Source organism: Hemibagrus wyckioides, linkage group LG25 (genome assembly GCF_019097595.1).
Source record: "Hemibagrus wyckioides isolate EC202008001 linkage group LG25, SWU_Hwy_1.0, whole genome shotgun sequence".
Classification (NCBI taxonomy): Eukaryota; Metazoa; Chordata; class Actinopteri; order Siluriformes; family Bagridae; genus Hemibagrus; species Hemibagrus wyckioides.
This window is the reverse complement of record NC_080734.1, coordinates 19,954,009-19,969,952: the sequence shown is the minus strand read 5'-3', so window position 1 is coordinate 19,969,952 and position 15,944 is coordinate 19,954,009. Positions and strand designations below refer to the sequence as shown.

Sequence of the window (15,944 nt, the reverse complement as noted above, 5' to 3'; positions counted from 1 at the left end):
AAAAGACAATATTATTTTGAGGTGGTGTGTATCTCTCCGGAGACTTGACTGACTCGCAAAAACTGAACTTGTTGAAGAATCTTAGCAAACAAACCCACAGCAACAAAGTGAGATTAGAACCTAATCACATAAATCTATACAAGCTTTATTTTATGGGAGCTGCTGTTAACTGAAAGCTATTGCAATCCTAGGAGAATTTTTTGCTTTATTATTTTCAAGAAACATGAGCATTATACACTTTTGTTCAATTGCTAATATTAAACAATAGAAAGACTCATAAGAAAGGGAAAGAAAAGTGTGTTTTTTGTGTCTTTATAGCTTTCATATTCATCTTTAATAGTGTCCATGTACAGCCTTACTTCAGTAAACAAAACCATAAAATTGGGTTTATTATTCGTAAACCTGCATTTATGAATGTAATATTCAGATCATCAGTATGAATAAATGAATTAAATAAAAGCATGTTGCATTTTCTTCACAATAATTACTGAAGACAGAAATTACGTTTGTTATGAAACATTTTTGTTTTTACAGAAAGTAAAAGAAGATTTTCATTACTAATTTTCTGTACATTATACAATAAGAATGATAAATAAAACATAAATAAGTAAATAAATGTGGTTTCATGGTAGGTGTTGTGGAAAATACAGTTTATATTATGTTTTAGAGTTTATATTAGATTAGCAAGCGGCTTCTTTGACCTGACTTCATTTTTTTTTATCAGTCATAATCTCTGGGTCTCCTGAACTCCGAGTTCAGGAAGTGACGTCGAATTAACATGGCTGCGCACAGCACCAACATTAAACCCAGTCGCACTTCTAAGCCTTAAATACAGATACACGTGTCTTTTGCTTCAGATCAATCGACACACAGATATTCCTTCGTTAAATCGACAACACGGACTCGCTAACGCATGTTACTATTTGAGGAAGAAAATAAACATCACCTTATAATCATCACAGCTAGCTGGTTAGCAAACCCAAGACGAACACATATAGGCGTGTACTGTTTATCCTCCCTGTATCTCGGATGCACGGAGGTCGAACATGACGTCATTCCGAGTTCCGACCTCCCACAGTATGAAGGTACACCGGAGTGAGGGAAAGGTTAAAGTTGTGTAAGAACATGTAAGGTAGATCAACGTGCTGCTGTCTTCCCAACACCCACATGAGCTGAGCTAAACCCGGAAGGATCTGTAGAACTGGTTGGATAACAAGCACCTGAGTTTCACACAGACTGTGGCGCTCTGTTCATGTAGTATATTTATGCAAGTACTGTCGATCAAGAAGATAGACGTCTGCGTTCATTTAAGCATCAGGTAATGCGTCTCCTTTTTTTTTTTAAAAAAAAAAACATTTATCTTACACTAACTAATCTAACTAACTAAACCTGAAGTCAACTAAACTTTACACGTAGAAGGGAAACATTTATATTCCACTTTTTCTCTTCAAACCATGTTTCTCCTGACATTTTTTAACAGCGTTATTTTTTAATATTGTCTATAGTATACGGAAACATACTCACAGTCACAATGTATCTGGCCCTATCGCTGAGTCACTGAGTGACCTTAACATTTATTTACTTAAATAAACATCATGCGACATGCATGGTGTCCAGTCTAACCGCATAGGGGGTGTTGTGCAATTTGCTTTCAGATTGTCTGAGAAAAGAAAATAGGGTTGCCAGGTTTGTAAGAAACCAGCTATGTATTTATGTAACAGACAAACAAGCAAGCAAACAAAAAACCTCAAAGTAAATCTCATCCATACATTTACAAAATGTAAAATTTAGGCCTGATTAACATTATAAACAGAACAATATTAACGGTTTCTTTAAATTTAATCATAGATAGATAGATAGATAGATAGATAGATAGATAGATAGATACTTTATTCATCCCAATGGGAAGTTTACAACTTTGATTGACTGGTGTACTAGTGACACTCATGATTAATGAGACAGTTACACCTACCAGCCATTAAACAAGCAAATCATGACCAGTATTTGATCAGGGCTGTGTTACCATAAATTAAATACCCTGGTTTAATATGGCTCACATATGCCTCAATCTCAATATTTTTAATAGTGTGTAACAACTATGATTTCCTTCTGACGATAGAATAATCACGTTGGGAAGATTTGCAAAAGTGGAGCTACCCAAAATGGGAAATTCAGTGGGGCAGAACAGCTTGGGAATTCCTCGAGGGAAAGGACCACACCAGGTGGGATGCACAGACTTAATGGTGGGGCACACATTACAGGTAAGTGAATAGCTTTGCATCACTTCCTCTTCTGAAATGCCAGCAGCACAGCCTGCTTCAGGTCACATCAAAGACCTATTGTTCAGAGTTATGTGAAAGGATAACAATTCCTGCTGGTGTTCAAAACAGCAGACTCGCCCTTTTTTCGTTATTCATAGCAGCTGTGCGCTGTTTATATCCACTCATGGTTGTTGATGTGGAAATATGCAAATAAGAGGAATAAGAAAAAAAACCTGCATAATTTATGACTTTATAATGATATTCACCATTAATGTTATTTGAAAGCATTTAGATTTGGCACTTCTAGATTAGTAAACTTGTAAGTCAGTGCAATTTCTTTGGTCTTTGTCACATATGCTACTGACATAATTAAATCTTCAGATGTTACTTTAGTCCTAAACTAGGAATAAGAAATACGTAGGGTGGTCAAGGCTTGGGGTTCCAGAAAACTCACAATGTCATTGAGGTTTTTTTGCCCTAAATTTTGTGATTGATGTTGAGTTCAAACTCCAGGACTATCCTCAGAGATCTATTGTTGAACAAATTTCTTAACCTTCAATTGCTTATCTATAGCCAAAAGTGTGTGGACACCTGGCCATCACGTCCATAAGTAGGCCTTTCTCACAAATTGTCTAGAATGTTTGTATGCTGTAAGATTCCCCTGAAATAAAACTAAGAGGCCAAAACCCTCAAAGCAAGCTCTCTAAAGTCATGGTTTACTTCAGTTAATGTGGAAGAACTCAAGTGTCCTGCACAGAGCACACACTGAATGCACAAGGCTCTCTTGCCCAACATCAGTGCCTGACCTCACTAATGCTCTTATTGGCTGAATGTGTATTCTAATGTGTAAAAGTTCTCACAGCAATGCTCCAACATCTACTGAAAAGCCTTCACTGAAAAGTGGGGATTAGTATAACAGCTCAGAGGGGACCAACTTTGGAACTATGGAGTTTAACATCACATATGGGTCTGATGCTCATTTGTCCACATACCTTTGGCCATATTGTATATGCTATGGATTACTTTTCAAAACAGAAATTGATGTGTTCACAGGGAACCTTCTTCAGACTTTACTATCCATGCCAAGCTCTAGAGGGTTCAGAGGAGCCGAACTGGATCCCATGCAGAGAATACTTCAATGGCCTTGCGGACTTCATGAAAATGAGCCGAGCACTGAGCGAAAGAATTTTTAACTACCTCTTTGGTAAGCTCTTTGTTCAGACACCAATAATCAACATTCATTAACATCTTTATGCATCAAAAAGACTTGTTACTGAAGAAGATTAGCTACTGGCAGCTGAGTATATTCAGCAGCTGTTCTACTGTACTTAAGTGGTTGTTTAGCATATTTATCTATCTATAGGATTACACATTTATATGATATACCTAGATTTGACACAGACACTTTGACACTGAAATGTCTGTGAAATGTCTGGAAACAACTGCTTATAAATGTGTTTTCTTTATTTTTACTATTTTATTTTCTCTAATGTGATTATGTAGTGATCGTGTATCAAAATTATTTTAGATTTATTTTTATTTTAGACACATTGAATGGAGAAATAACAGATTTCAGTGTCTTTGAGTCTGGCATGACTGCTGGCAACATAACTTCTAGAGTAATGTTTCTAGAGTTTACACAGTATTGCCTGAAAAAAACAGAAACAGATTGTGTGAACAACAAAAACTTTCAGTAAGCAGCAGACAGAAATGCCTTGTTACTCAGAGAGGTGAGAGGAAAAGAGTGGGTCAAGCTGACAGAATGGCTAAATTAACTTATAGAACTACTCTTTTCAACCATGCTGAGCAAAAAGCATCTCAGAATGCACAATGCAGAAAACACATCAGGTTTCACTCCTGTCAGTCAAGATCTGCAGTCTAAGGCAACAGTGGGCACAGAATAACCCAAAATGGACAGTTGAAGATTGGAAAAATCTTCAAATTCAGCCTACTATTTTTAATTTTCCTCTATCACTACCACATTATTCCAACAATAATTTTCAGTAGACTTCCTATGAAGGTCTTTTATTGCAATGATATTAATATGACTGGTATATAGTTCCTTAAAAACAATTAAATAACAGTTTTTTTGCTGTCACTGTTCCTGCTACTGTCTGGCATCTAAGATAATAGTTATTTTATTTCATATATTTCCTCTTTCCCCTGAAATGAATCCCTGTCACTGCCACTGTATATATGCATAAGGAGTTCTTCAAAATTTGTAACATGTAGAATTTTTTCTTCTTTGTTGGCAAAAGGGTCTTACAAAATCCCAGCAGCATGGAACGCCCCTTTTAAAACAGATGGAAAATATCCAATAATTATTTTCTCTCATGGTCTGGGAGCATTCAGGTATGTTTCATTCACAGAAGACAAAGGTGCTGCATGGGCTGATATAATAACTATTTTAACTACTTTTGATATAAATGATAAATATAATGACTAAATTCAGTTGCCTCCAAATGTATTGGAATGGTTAAGGTTGATTAACACATCTAGAAGTAAATATCACAGAAATGAAAGCTGTAATTTGGCTCTGACCTACTATATTTAACTCAAATCCAAATGTTATCAGTATATCAGCATTGACCTTGCTGTTCCAATACTTTGTCTATGTGCTTGAACCTGTCTTTTTGGGCAGCGTTTTTCCTGGAAAACCTTAGTGTACCTAGGCATACAATGTAATTATGATGTTATTCCTATTTTGGGGATTGCTTTCTGGCGGGATACGTGCTCAGTTTGGTTTCACACCAATCCACACTCACTAGCCAGCTCTTTCCTATAACATGACAGCTAGCAACCAGAGATAGTAAGGGCTCAGTGAAAACAGCTAACCCATTTTCATATTATATCTCAGGGCAGTGTAATGCACTTGAAGATTGGTGCCTAGATAAGCTGAAAGACAGGCTAGTGTTGCTCTGATGGTCAGGGGAGAGAGTATGTCATCCCTTATACACACAAAGCACAGCTCAGGTTCAGCCCTTTTCTCTTGCATGGGGATTTATTTTAAAATGTCTTTAGTGTAAAATGCTGCCCAAAAAATACTCTGATTTCCTGTTGTGTATTTCACAGGACACTGTATTCAGCAATATGCGTTGAGTTGGCCTCACAGGGCTTTATTGTTGCTGCAGTGGAACACAGGTAGGTTTTTGAACTAGGATTTAAACACAAAGTCATTCTCATAGTGGCATGCTGTTTACACCACATTGTGTTAGGGATCATGAAGAATTTTTTTGTTCATGTTACCTTTTTCTACTTTGTGTCACAGGGTGTCAGGTGCAAGCGTTTAGGTGTCTGTAAATATATTAAATATATACCTTGAATTGTATACACTTTTTGAAAATAAGGAATATCTTGCAGGTTTTCCAATACACCAAGAAGCTATGCTTCTTGCTGAATGCTGAATTTCAGATACATCAGGCACTACAAGTATTGTGTGTTCATTGGAGGTGTCATTACATGACTAGTTGACTAATTTTCACTCGTTCATCTTCACTATCCATTTTATTCTAGTCAGGGTCCTGGGAACACTAGGAATGAGGCAGCAGTAAACCAGTTGTCGGATGTCAAACCACCTCTCTGTATAGCACAACGCACACACACTTTCACAAATAGGGGAAATTTTAAATGGTCTATTCACCTACTAGCATGTTTTTGTGAGGTGGGCGGGCATTGGGAGGGCATGCACAGAAACTCTGCACTTGCACTTTTACTGAGGTATATAAGGATTTCAGTATGATTTTTCTATTGAATTTCAATTTTAGTATCAACAAGTGACTGGTGGTGCTTGAAAGTTTGTAAACCTTTTAGAATTTTCTATATTTCTGCATAAAAATGACCTTTTTAGTTCTAAAAGTAGACAAATAATCAATTAAACGAAATATTATATTTATTGACGAAATTATCCAATATTACATATCAGTAAGTGTATCTGAGACTTGTGCCTTGTGCAATAATGACTTACAAAATTTCTGGTAACTGATGATCAATACTGCACATCATGCATTTGGCAGACGCCCTTATCTGGAGCGACATACAAAAGTGTTTTGCAGCCTCTATCAATGACGATTTGGCTTGGAGGAGTTGTTGGTGGGTTTCCTCACAGAACTGCTTGCTTCCCTCCACACTATTAGATTAAGGTCAGGAATTTGACTTGGCCATAACAAAAAATGAACTTTGTTCCTCTTTAATCATTCTTTGCTAGAACAACTTGTGTGCTTTGTCTTGCTGCATGACCCACTCAGTTCATGGACAGATATCCTGACATTTTCACTGGTATATTTCAGAATATTTATCTTCGATGCCTCCCTGGGCCTTATGCTGTGAAACGGGCCCAAACCATGATACTACAGCCACCATGTATCACAGATAGGAGGCTGGAATGCAGTGCTTTTCTTTGTCCAAACACAACATAAGCCAAAATGTTTTATTTTAGTATCATCCTTCCACCAAACATTTCTTTTTCCAATAGCATTCTGGCTTTTCCATGTGATCTTTAGGAAACTAATGGGCATTGTTCGTTTTGGAGAGCAATGGCTTTACCTTTGCAACCCTGCCATGCACACCATTGTATATCATTGTTCTGCTGATTGTGGACTTACTGAAAACACCTGACTATTATTTCATCCTAGAGGTTTACATAATTTTACCGGTCACAGATATGTAATACTGAATGAGTTTCCTCAGTAAATAACTGACCAAGTACAATATTTTTGTCTCATTGTGTAATTTTAGGGCTTGAAAATTGATGAGGCATAACATTATGACCACCTGCCTAATATTGTGTTGGTCCCACTTTTGCTGCCAAAACAGCCCTGACCCGTCAAGGCATGGACTCCACTAGATCCCTGGTGGTGTGCTGTGGTATCTGGCACCAAGATGTTAGCAGCAGATCCTTTAAGTGAGCCCCACCTTGCAGGACCTAAAGCATACTTGCAGGACTTAGGGGGTACTTTTGATAGATTCTGACCACTGCAGACCGGGAACACCCTAGAGCTGCAGTTTTGGAGATGCTCTGATCCAGTGGTCTAGCCATCACAATTTGGCCCTTCATCAAACTCACTCAAATCCTTACACTTGTCCATTTTTCCTGCTTCTAACATCAACTTTGAGGACAAAATGTTCACTTGCTGCCTAATATATCCCACCCACTAACAGGTGCCAAGACTGAGATCATCAGTCTTATTCACTTCACCTCTCGCTGCTCATAATGTTATGACTGATGGGTGTATGACTGATTTTTATTTAGGCAGAAATATAGACAACTCGAAAGGATTTAGAAACTTTCAAGCATCACTGTATATTTAATAATTTCATGTAAAATCAAATGTTGTTTCTTTTCTATTTCCATTTTTGTCAGAGATGAATCTGCTTCGGCAACCTTCTACTACAAAGAGAAGAGCGAAGTGAATCAAAGCCATCACACACAGCGGGAAGCATTTAAGCCTGTGTCAGATAATTTGGTGGAGGAGTGGATGTACTATAGACAACTAAAAACAGGCGAGAGTGAATTCCTTCTAAGAAACAATCAAGTGAGAGACTCCCCACATTATTGCTACTGTAGAAAACCACACTACCTGATCCATAATGTCCAAGTTGGTAAAAGGGAACTACTAATTTCAGTTATAAAATGGGTGTAGAATGTAATGCCATATTAAGGTTATATCTCATTTTTGCCAAAAAGGTAAATATTCTAATACCGTCTACTTGGAAGTGTGAATAAAAAAATAGAAAGAACTTTACAGTTTATTGTGTAAGATTTTAAACTATGATATAAAATATCATAAAACCTTAAAACTTCCAAGTCTCAGTATTTAATCAGGAACATGTAGGGATTTTATAATGTAATATAATGGTTTCTTTCAATTCCTTTAGGTGAAACAAAGGGCAGATGAGTGCATACAAGCTTTGGATCTTCTTATCGACATTAACTCAGGAAAGTCTGTGGAAAATATCTTACACTCAGAATTTGACTGGTCAAAATTGAAGGTGATTAAAAAAGGCCACTACCTATAAATATTAAAGCTTTGGAGAAAAACATGACTAGAAAGGAAAAGTCTGTGTATAATACAGTTCTTTGTATGCTTCTTTACAGAACAGTATGGACTTGTGTAAAATAGCAATCATGGGCCATTCCTTTGGTGGGGCCACAGTGATCGAGTGTTTGTGTAAGGAAGTCAAGTTCAAGTGAGTATTCAGAATAGAAGATCAGCATAATGATTGAATCAGATCATCACAAGTCATAAAATGTATAAGATGATTTTGAATGCAAGACAAATTGATATCACATATTCTAGTTTATGACTTTCCAGCAGATAAACCAAAACAATCATTTTAGTGAAATTTAATCAGTTAAATGTTGTAGCTGTATATAGTTCTGAAAACTGCAGGATTTTCTCAACTGTAATAGGTGTCTTATTTGTACACATCTCAGTCGCATTTAAATTTCGGTTCACATTTAATATCCGATTGTCCCAAAGCTAAAAAAGAAAGAAAATCACATTTAAAGATTTAATTCATTTCCTCTGAAATGCACACAGTCAGGTCCTGACTTTAACTTTGAGTCCTGACAGAGTTGTAGTTATTTTAGCTGTCCACCACTACAGTATATTGGAGATGAAATTAAATAATCAGTATGAGGTCAGAGCACGGCTTTTCAGCTTTAATTTGAGCATTATAATTATGACCTCCCGAACCCTGTTTTTAAGGGACCAAATGTAACAGTAGTACACAAACTAATTAATCATAAAATAATTTTATATACTTGGTTAGAAATCCTTTGCTGTTGATGGATCACTGGTGTCTGGAACCTATAGACATGACCAGACACTGGTGGTGTTCTGGCAGACCTTTACTGCAGTGGACTTTAATTCTTGGGGCATTTTGTAGTTTTGTTTTTAGCTGGGTATCTTGGCCCTGCAGGACATTCTACTTCTTTGTCTAAAAATTACTTTTGAAGTTAGCTTTGGGTCATTTTAATTCTGTACTGTAACACACCATCCATTGACTAAATGTAAGCAGATGATATGGGCCTAAACACTTCAAAATTCATCCTGCTGCTTTTGTCAGTATTCACATCAATAAATATAAGTGAACTTGTTCCACTGTCAGTTATACACACCTACAATACAGCATGAAGTGGTCTGCTTCTGACCATGAGCGGTTTCCCTTCCTCATAAACTTCTATTCCCATCAATCTGGTTGACTTTGACACAGACCTCTGAAACTTCTTGCTGCCTAATCAGGACAAGGCAGAGATACTGATGCTTGCTACAAAATATAGGAAGAAAGCAAGCATGAGGAATTAGCCCCTCTTGCTTCTTTTATATAATCTGAGGTGTGGACTCGTGTGATTTTTTTTTAAAAATTTTTATTTGTATATTTGTTGTTCCTCATGTAAAAAGGCTAAAACTGTTTAGCATTTGAGAAATATTGCTAAAGTTAGACCCTTTCTAAGTCAAAGAGATAGTGAAAGAGTGATCCATGTATTTTGGATAAGCAGAATTGGTTACTGAAATGTTCTGTTTCATGGGATCCCAAAGAGACAATACATCCTCCACAGCTCATGCAAAATGGAACCTTAAAAAGATCAAAAGCAAAAGATCCTTAAAAAAATAAAAAAGATTGAACATATCACTCCTGTTTTATGTGATGGTTTTTGAATGGTTTAAATCAACCGTTCAAAAAACAATAATAAAAACATATATTCATAAATATTAATTCATTCTTAATTCACAGCCCCATACATTTTAAATAACATTGAAATACAAATTGCCTCATTTAGTGACCAAAAATTGCATTATTTAACAGATACAAATTGATTTCCTTTTGATGTACTCATTAACAGATGTTGAATGAGCCCATTTAGCTTCATAGCAAGCAAAACACCTAATGGTCAAAAATGGAAAAGGCAATAAGTGCTAAAATAGATCCATAGGGTGGGATTTTATCTGCCTCTGCCTCACGCAAATGCTCTGTGAGCATTTTTGGTGGAGGAGAAGGAGGAGTAGCAGATAAGCCTACCTTGATTAGCAGGGTTGCCAGTGTGAGCTAGTGTAAAAATACTCCCTGGGCCCAATATCGTATTTTATAACAAATAAGTGTAGGAAAGGGGGGGGGGGGATTTTGATGGGCTTGAATTCATTAGAGAGTAGCCAAAAACACAGCTCTGGGGGAAAAAAATAAGAGACCACTGCAAAATAATCGGTTTCTTATGTTTTTCTCTTACAGGTGCATGTATTGGTGAGATGAACAGTTTTGTTTAATTTTTTTGTGAACTTCTTTTGTGAATTTGTCCTAAATTCAAAATATAACTATTGTTATTTAGAGTGTATATTTAAAGGAAATGACAACACATCAAAATAACCCAAGATCATGCAGTATTTACAGAGCTTTAATAACTCAAATAAAACAAAATGTAAATCATTTGTAAACAGATTGTTAATGCTTTAGCTAAATAATATTAAGAGATCAGTATTTGGTGGAATAACCCCGATCTGCATGTGTTTTGGCTCCATGATCTCCACCATTTTATCACATTGCTGTTGGGGAACTTTATACCACTCTTATTGCAAAAAAGCAAACAGCTTAGCTTTACTTGATGGTTTGTGACCATCCATCTTCCTCTTGATGACATTCCAGAGGTTTTCAATAGGGTTCACATCTGGTGATTGGGCAGTGGTCTCATTTTTTTTCCACAGCTGTATGTCAAGTGTGACAGCATGCTACTTTGTGATGGACTCTCTTCTCTACATTTTGTTTGTTCTATGCTCTTACCAGTGTCTGCTAACCCCACCATTATATATATCCATGAGGTGCTGCTGGTTACCATTATCTTCCACAATAGATTGTAAAAAAAAAAGAAAAGAAAAAAAGCTCTAAATGGTTTAACACCTGTGTACCTCACTGAATGTCTTTCTGTCTGTACATCAGCACATGACACGAGAGCTGCTAATGTTGGCCTTCTTAAAATCCCCTCTGTGAAATATAGACCCAGTGTAGTGGCCCCCTTTTGTTACTACTTTGTTCAAAACTGTGGAACATGACACCGCTTTGCATTACTCAGTCAAGCTCAGTACCCCCTTTTTAAAAAAAAGAAAGAAAAGAAAAGTGTTGGAAATAAAGTCTCTTTTTGACTTGCCAAATAATTGAAAGTACATACTCTGATATTCAAGGTTTCATTTAATTTAATTTAATTTTATTTGTATAGCACTTTTATATACTTTTATATATTTTGTATAGGACATAAAAGTATCTTTACAGAAATATAAAAACATATAGAAATAGAATAATAGAATAGAAATGGCTTTAACAATTTTTAAATTAAATTTATATTTATCCTTAATGAGCAATCCCTGAGGCAATAGTGGCTGAGACGATATAAGAAAGCTTGAGAGGAGCTGGACTCAAAAGGGAACCCATCCTCATCTGGGTAACACCAGAGAGTGAGATTTAAAAAAAAAAATCCTTTATCTAACTGTGTAAAGTCCAGTGGTGTTGTATAACCAGAAGCTTTTGAGCAACTTAAAAATCAGCATCATTTCTAAGCTCATTATAGAATTAATACTAGTTGGCAGGCCGATGGGAATGCTTAGGCAAATTGAGAGCTGAAAGCTGAAAATGTGTTTTTTAAAGTAGAAATGTCATTAAAACACATTAAAAGTATATTATAAATGTGGACACCTGACCATCACACCTATGAATGTATGTTGGACATCCTATTCCAGATTTCTTGATTACTTGCAGAAAAGCTTGAAATTAGACACTTATGAAGTGGTCAGAAAGGTTAGTTGAAGTCTTGGCATAAACAATTGGCAGAAAGATGAACAAATTTAATCCTCCAGGGTTACAGTTAGCTTTTACCATCTAAACTTGTCTCCTCTACAGGTGTGGTGTTGCGTTGGACACATGGATGTTTCCCCTTGAGGAAGAAATCTTTCCAAGTGTGAAACAGCCCATTTTTTTCATTAACTCGGAGAAGTTCCAGTGGGCCGGGAATATTATGCAAATGAAGAAATTAGATTCTGCCGTCATTCCGAGAAAGATGATCACCATCAAGTCAGTAATATGACCAAATAATATAGTAGCTAGCTATGCTAAGAAACTTCATTGGTAGCCAAGAAAACTTTCTCAAATGTATAGATAAGCTTGCATTTTTTCCCTCTCTATAGGGGAGCTGTGCATCAGAGCTTTCCAGATTTCACCTTTCTCACAGGTAATTGGATCGGGAAGCTTCTGAAGCTGAAGGGAGAAATCGATCCTAACATAGCAATGGATTTGAGCAACAGAGCATCGTTAGCATTCCTTCAACGACACTTATGTAAGTTAAAAATGCTTTTATAGAATATACTTTCAGAAGTTTAGCATCTGCTTATTACATGGTGCATAATAAGGTGGTGTGTAAGGCCATAGTGCATAGACCATAGTCCATAGTAAAATACATGATCAGACTTTTCTCATTGAGACACATCACTATGGCATTAGCCAATCAAAAAAGTGTTCATAAACACATTCATTTTTATTGTATACTGTAGAGTCACCCTTCTAAACTAACAGAAGACATTTTGCTTGTTAGCTAACATGCCTAATTTATATTGGTTTCATTTATCAAACTTCTCTTTATAAACAAACAGCCTACAGACTACTTCAAGATACTATCTAGCTAATGCTACATACAAGGTCACGTTCTTGAGGAGTTTCCTATCATAGGCTTATCTAGCTAATTTTGTTCAGCTAATACACAAATATTTATTTATATATTTATAATTAGATAATACATTTGGCATTTCATGAACATGCCCACAAATGATGTTGGATATCTGGTCAGAAGGTCATGAGTTCAAATCCTCACACCGCCACACTTATACTACTGAGCAAGACCTTTAACCCTCAACTGCATTGATGTGCATTACAACTGCATTACAGTTATGTGAAATGCCATAACTGTAATCATTCTGAGCATGCCCAATAACAAAGTTGAAAGTATGAAGGTCAGAGTTTCTTGGAGATACACTATATTGCCAAAAGTATTCGCTCACCCATCCAAATAATCAGAATCAGGTGTTCCAATCACTTCCATGGCCACAGGTGTATAAAATCAAGCACCTAGGCATGCAGACTGTTTTTACAAACATTTGTGAAAGAATGGGTCGCTCTCAGGAGCTCAGTGAATTCCAGCGTGGAACTGTGATAGGATGCCACCTGTGCAACAAATCCAGTCGTGAAATTTCCTCGCTCCTAAATATTCCACAGTCAATGTCAGCTGTATTATAAGAACGTGGAAGTGTTTGGGAACGACAGCAACTCAGCCACGAAGTGGTAGGCCACGTAAACTGACGGAGCGGGGTCAGCGGATGCTGAGGCGCATAGTGCGAAGAGGTCGCCAACTTTCTGCAGAGTCAATCGCTACAGACCTCCAAACTTCATGTGGCCTTCAGATTAGCTCAAGAACAGTGCGCAGAGAGCTTCATGGAATGGGTTTCCATGGCCGAGCAGCTGCATCCAAGCCATACATCACCAAGTGCAATGCAAAGCGTCGGATGCAGTGGTGTAAAGCACGCCGCCACTGGACTCTAGAGCAGTGGAGACGCGTTCTCTGGAGTGACGAATCGCGCTTCTCCATCTGGCAATCTGATGGACAAGTCTGGGTTTGGCGGTTGCCAGGAGAACGGTACTTGTCTGACTGCATTGTGCCAAGTGTAAAGTTTGGTGGAGGGGGGATTATGGTGTGGGGTTGTTTTTCAGGAGCTGGGCTTGACCCCTTAGTTCCAGTGAAAGGAACTCTGAATGCTTCAGCATACCAAGACATTTTGGACAATTCCATGCTCCCAACTTTGTGGGAACAGTTTGGAGCTGGCCCCTTCCTCTTCCAACATGACTGTGCACCAGTGCACAAAGCAAGGTCCATAAAGACATGGATGACAGAGTCTGGTGTGGATGAACTTGACTGGCCTGCACAGAGTCCTGACCTCAACCCCATAGAACACCTTTGGGATGAATTAGAGCGGAGACTGAGAGCCAGGCCTTCTCGTCCAACATCAGTGTGTGACCTCACAAATGCGCTTCTGGAAGAATGGTCAAAAATTCCCATAAACACACTCCTAAACCTTGTGGACAGCCTTCCCAGAAGAGATGAAGTTGGGTGGACCGACGTCATGTTGAACCCTATGGATTAGGAATGGGATGTCACTTAAGTTCATATGCGAGTCAAGGCAGGTGAGCGAATACTTTTGGCAATATAGTGTATAAGACTTGTCAGTTTTTCAGCAGCATTTAGCCAATGACAGGATGCCAAACCATACAGATCGTTTAGAGCTACACAATTTGGCATATACATACATAATAATACTTGGAAAACATTTTATCAAATGTCGCTCTGCTTCCAAACATATTCCTTGATGGAGTATTGAGTCAGATTAAAACCAGGTTGTAGCTTCTTGGGGCTTTTTGCAACATATCTCTCTTTTGTCTTTTTTTTTTTTTTTTTTTTTTTTAAAATAAACAGCATCAGATATCATTAGTTGAAAAGTGGGTTTTCTAAATGATGGAATTTTACAAGTCTCTCTCTCTGATTTTTATTTAAAAAAAAAAAAAAATTCTCCAAAATATAAAATTTGCTTCTGTGAGGCAGCACCACTCTAACCTACAATAAAAAAAAAACATTCAGACTGATGTCAGGTTCTGTACTATCACATGCACACACACCACACACACACACCACTTAAATGTTTAGCTACACACTTGGACTATATTCTGCCAGTTTTAAGTGAGTTTTATCCAAAGCATGTGCAAATGAACAAAATATAATCAGATGTGTTGTTTCACAGCTTTGGAGAGAGGCTTCAATCAGTGGGATCATTTAATTGATGGAAAAGATGACCACCTGATTCCAGGCACTAACATCCCTCTGCTTCAGTCCTCCATCTAATCATTTGCTTTAAAAAAGGAAAAAACTTGCACAATGCCTGTTTGTAAGCATATTTCTGTTGTTATACAGCAAACACACAGAGATAAAAGTATAATCTAGACATATTACATTGCTGAAGTAAAGTTTATTTAAATTGGTTTTTGACTGCGGTGTATGAAAACCTATGAGGTCAGACCAGGTTAATCATAAATAAGAGCATTGTTTAAATTGGGTAAAGTATGGATTTTTATACAGTAAGCAATTAAAGTTTATCAACAACTTTCTGAAGTTTACATTTTATTGTGCCAGCTGGTCTTGTACTTTGTTTTTACAGCAATGTGAAAGTACTAATCTGTTATTAGAATGATATTTTCATTGAATATTAGTATCTGTGATGGTTCTGTTCCTGTAAAATAAACAGTTCACAGTTTAGTTAGACGACTGGGACTAAAGTAATCAGACAGCCTGAAGATTTAGCTTCAAATTATTTATAATGTTATCTGTGAAAAGCCTTTACACTACAAAATGCCTAAAAAGGCTGACTGTAATAATAACAACAGCTATTTCATGCATTTTATATTAATGTCTGTTTTTCATATGGTTTACACTTTTTTTCTTCATTTTACTCGTGTCTTTAACAAAAGGAAATAACTGGTCAGTAACAAAACAGAGAATAAAAGATGATTTGTACATTGTGGATATTGTTTAATCTCAAAACCGCCTTTGAAACTTTTTCCCCAGACATTCTGACATGGAACTGTAAAGAAGGAGAACCAGGT

At 36.9% G+C, this 15,944-nt stretch overlaps 1 protein-coding gene across 1 annotated transcript; it reads left to right on the top strand.

The window, feature by feature from the left end:
* The first annotated feature begins 793 nt into the window (after window positions 1-793).
* Window positions 794-15,812, top strand: pla2g7 (phospholipase A2, group VII (platelet-activating factor acetylhydrolase, plasma)). The gene is made up of 11 exons (XM_058379159.1): window positions 794-1,318; window positions 2,120-2,261; window positions 3,315-3,465; window positions 4,520-4,613; window positions 5,334-5,402; window positions 7,621-7,792; window positions 8,136-8,249; window positions 8,356-8,447; window positions 12,147-12,317; window positions 12,431-12,579; window positions 15,086-15,812. Exons 1-11 carry the CDS (start codon window positions 1,266-1,268, stop codon window positions 15,184-15,186), a joined length of 1,308 nt encoding a protein of 435 aa, XP_058235142.1. The 5' UTR covers window positions 794-1,265; the 3' UTR covers window positions 15,187-15,812.
* The last annotated feature ends 132 nt before the right edge of the window (window positions 15,813-15,944 follow it).

Coding starts and splice junctions, on each gene's coding strand:
- pla2g7 (XM_058379159.1), top strand. CDS start 1,266: ATGCAAGTACTGTCGATCAAGAAGATAGACGTCTGCGTTCATTTAAGC. Junction 7,793..8,135: donor TCCTTCTAAGAAACAATCAA/GTGAGAGACTCC, acceptor CAATTCCTTTAG/GTGAAACAAAGGGCAGATGA. Junction 12,318..12,430: donor AGAAAGATGATCACCATCAA/GTCAGTAATATG, acceptor CCCTCTCTATAG/GGGAGCTGTGCATCAGAGCT.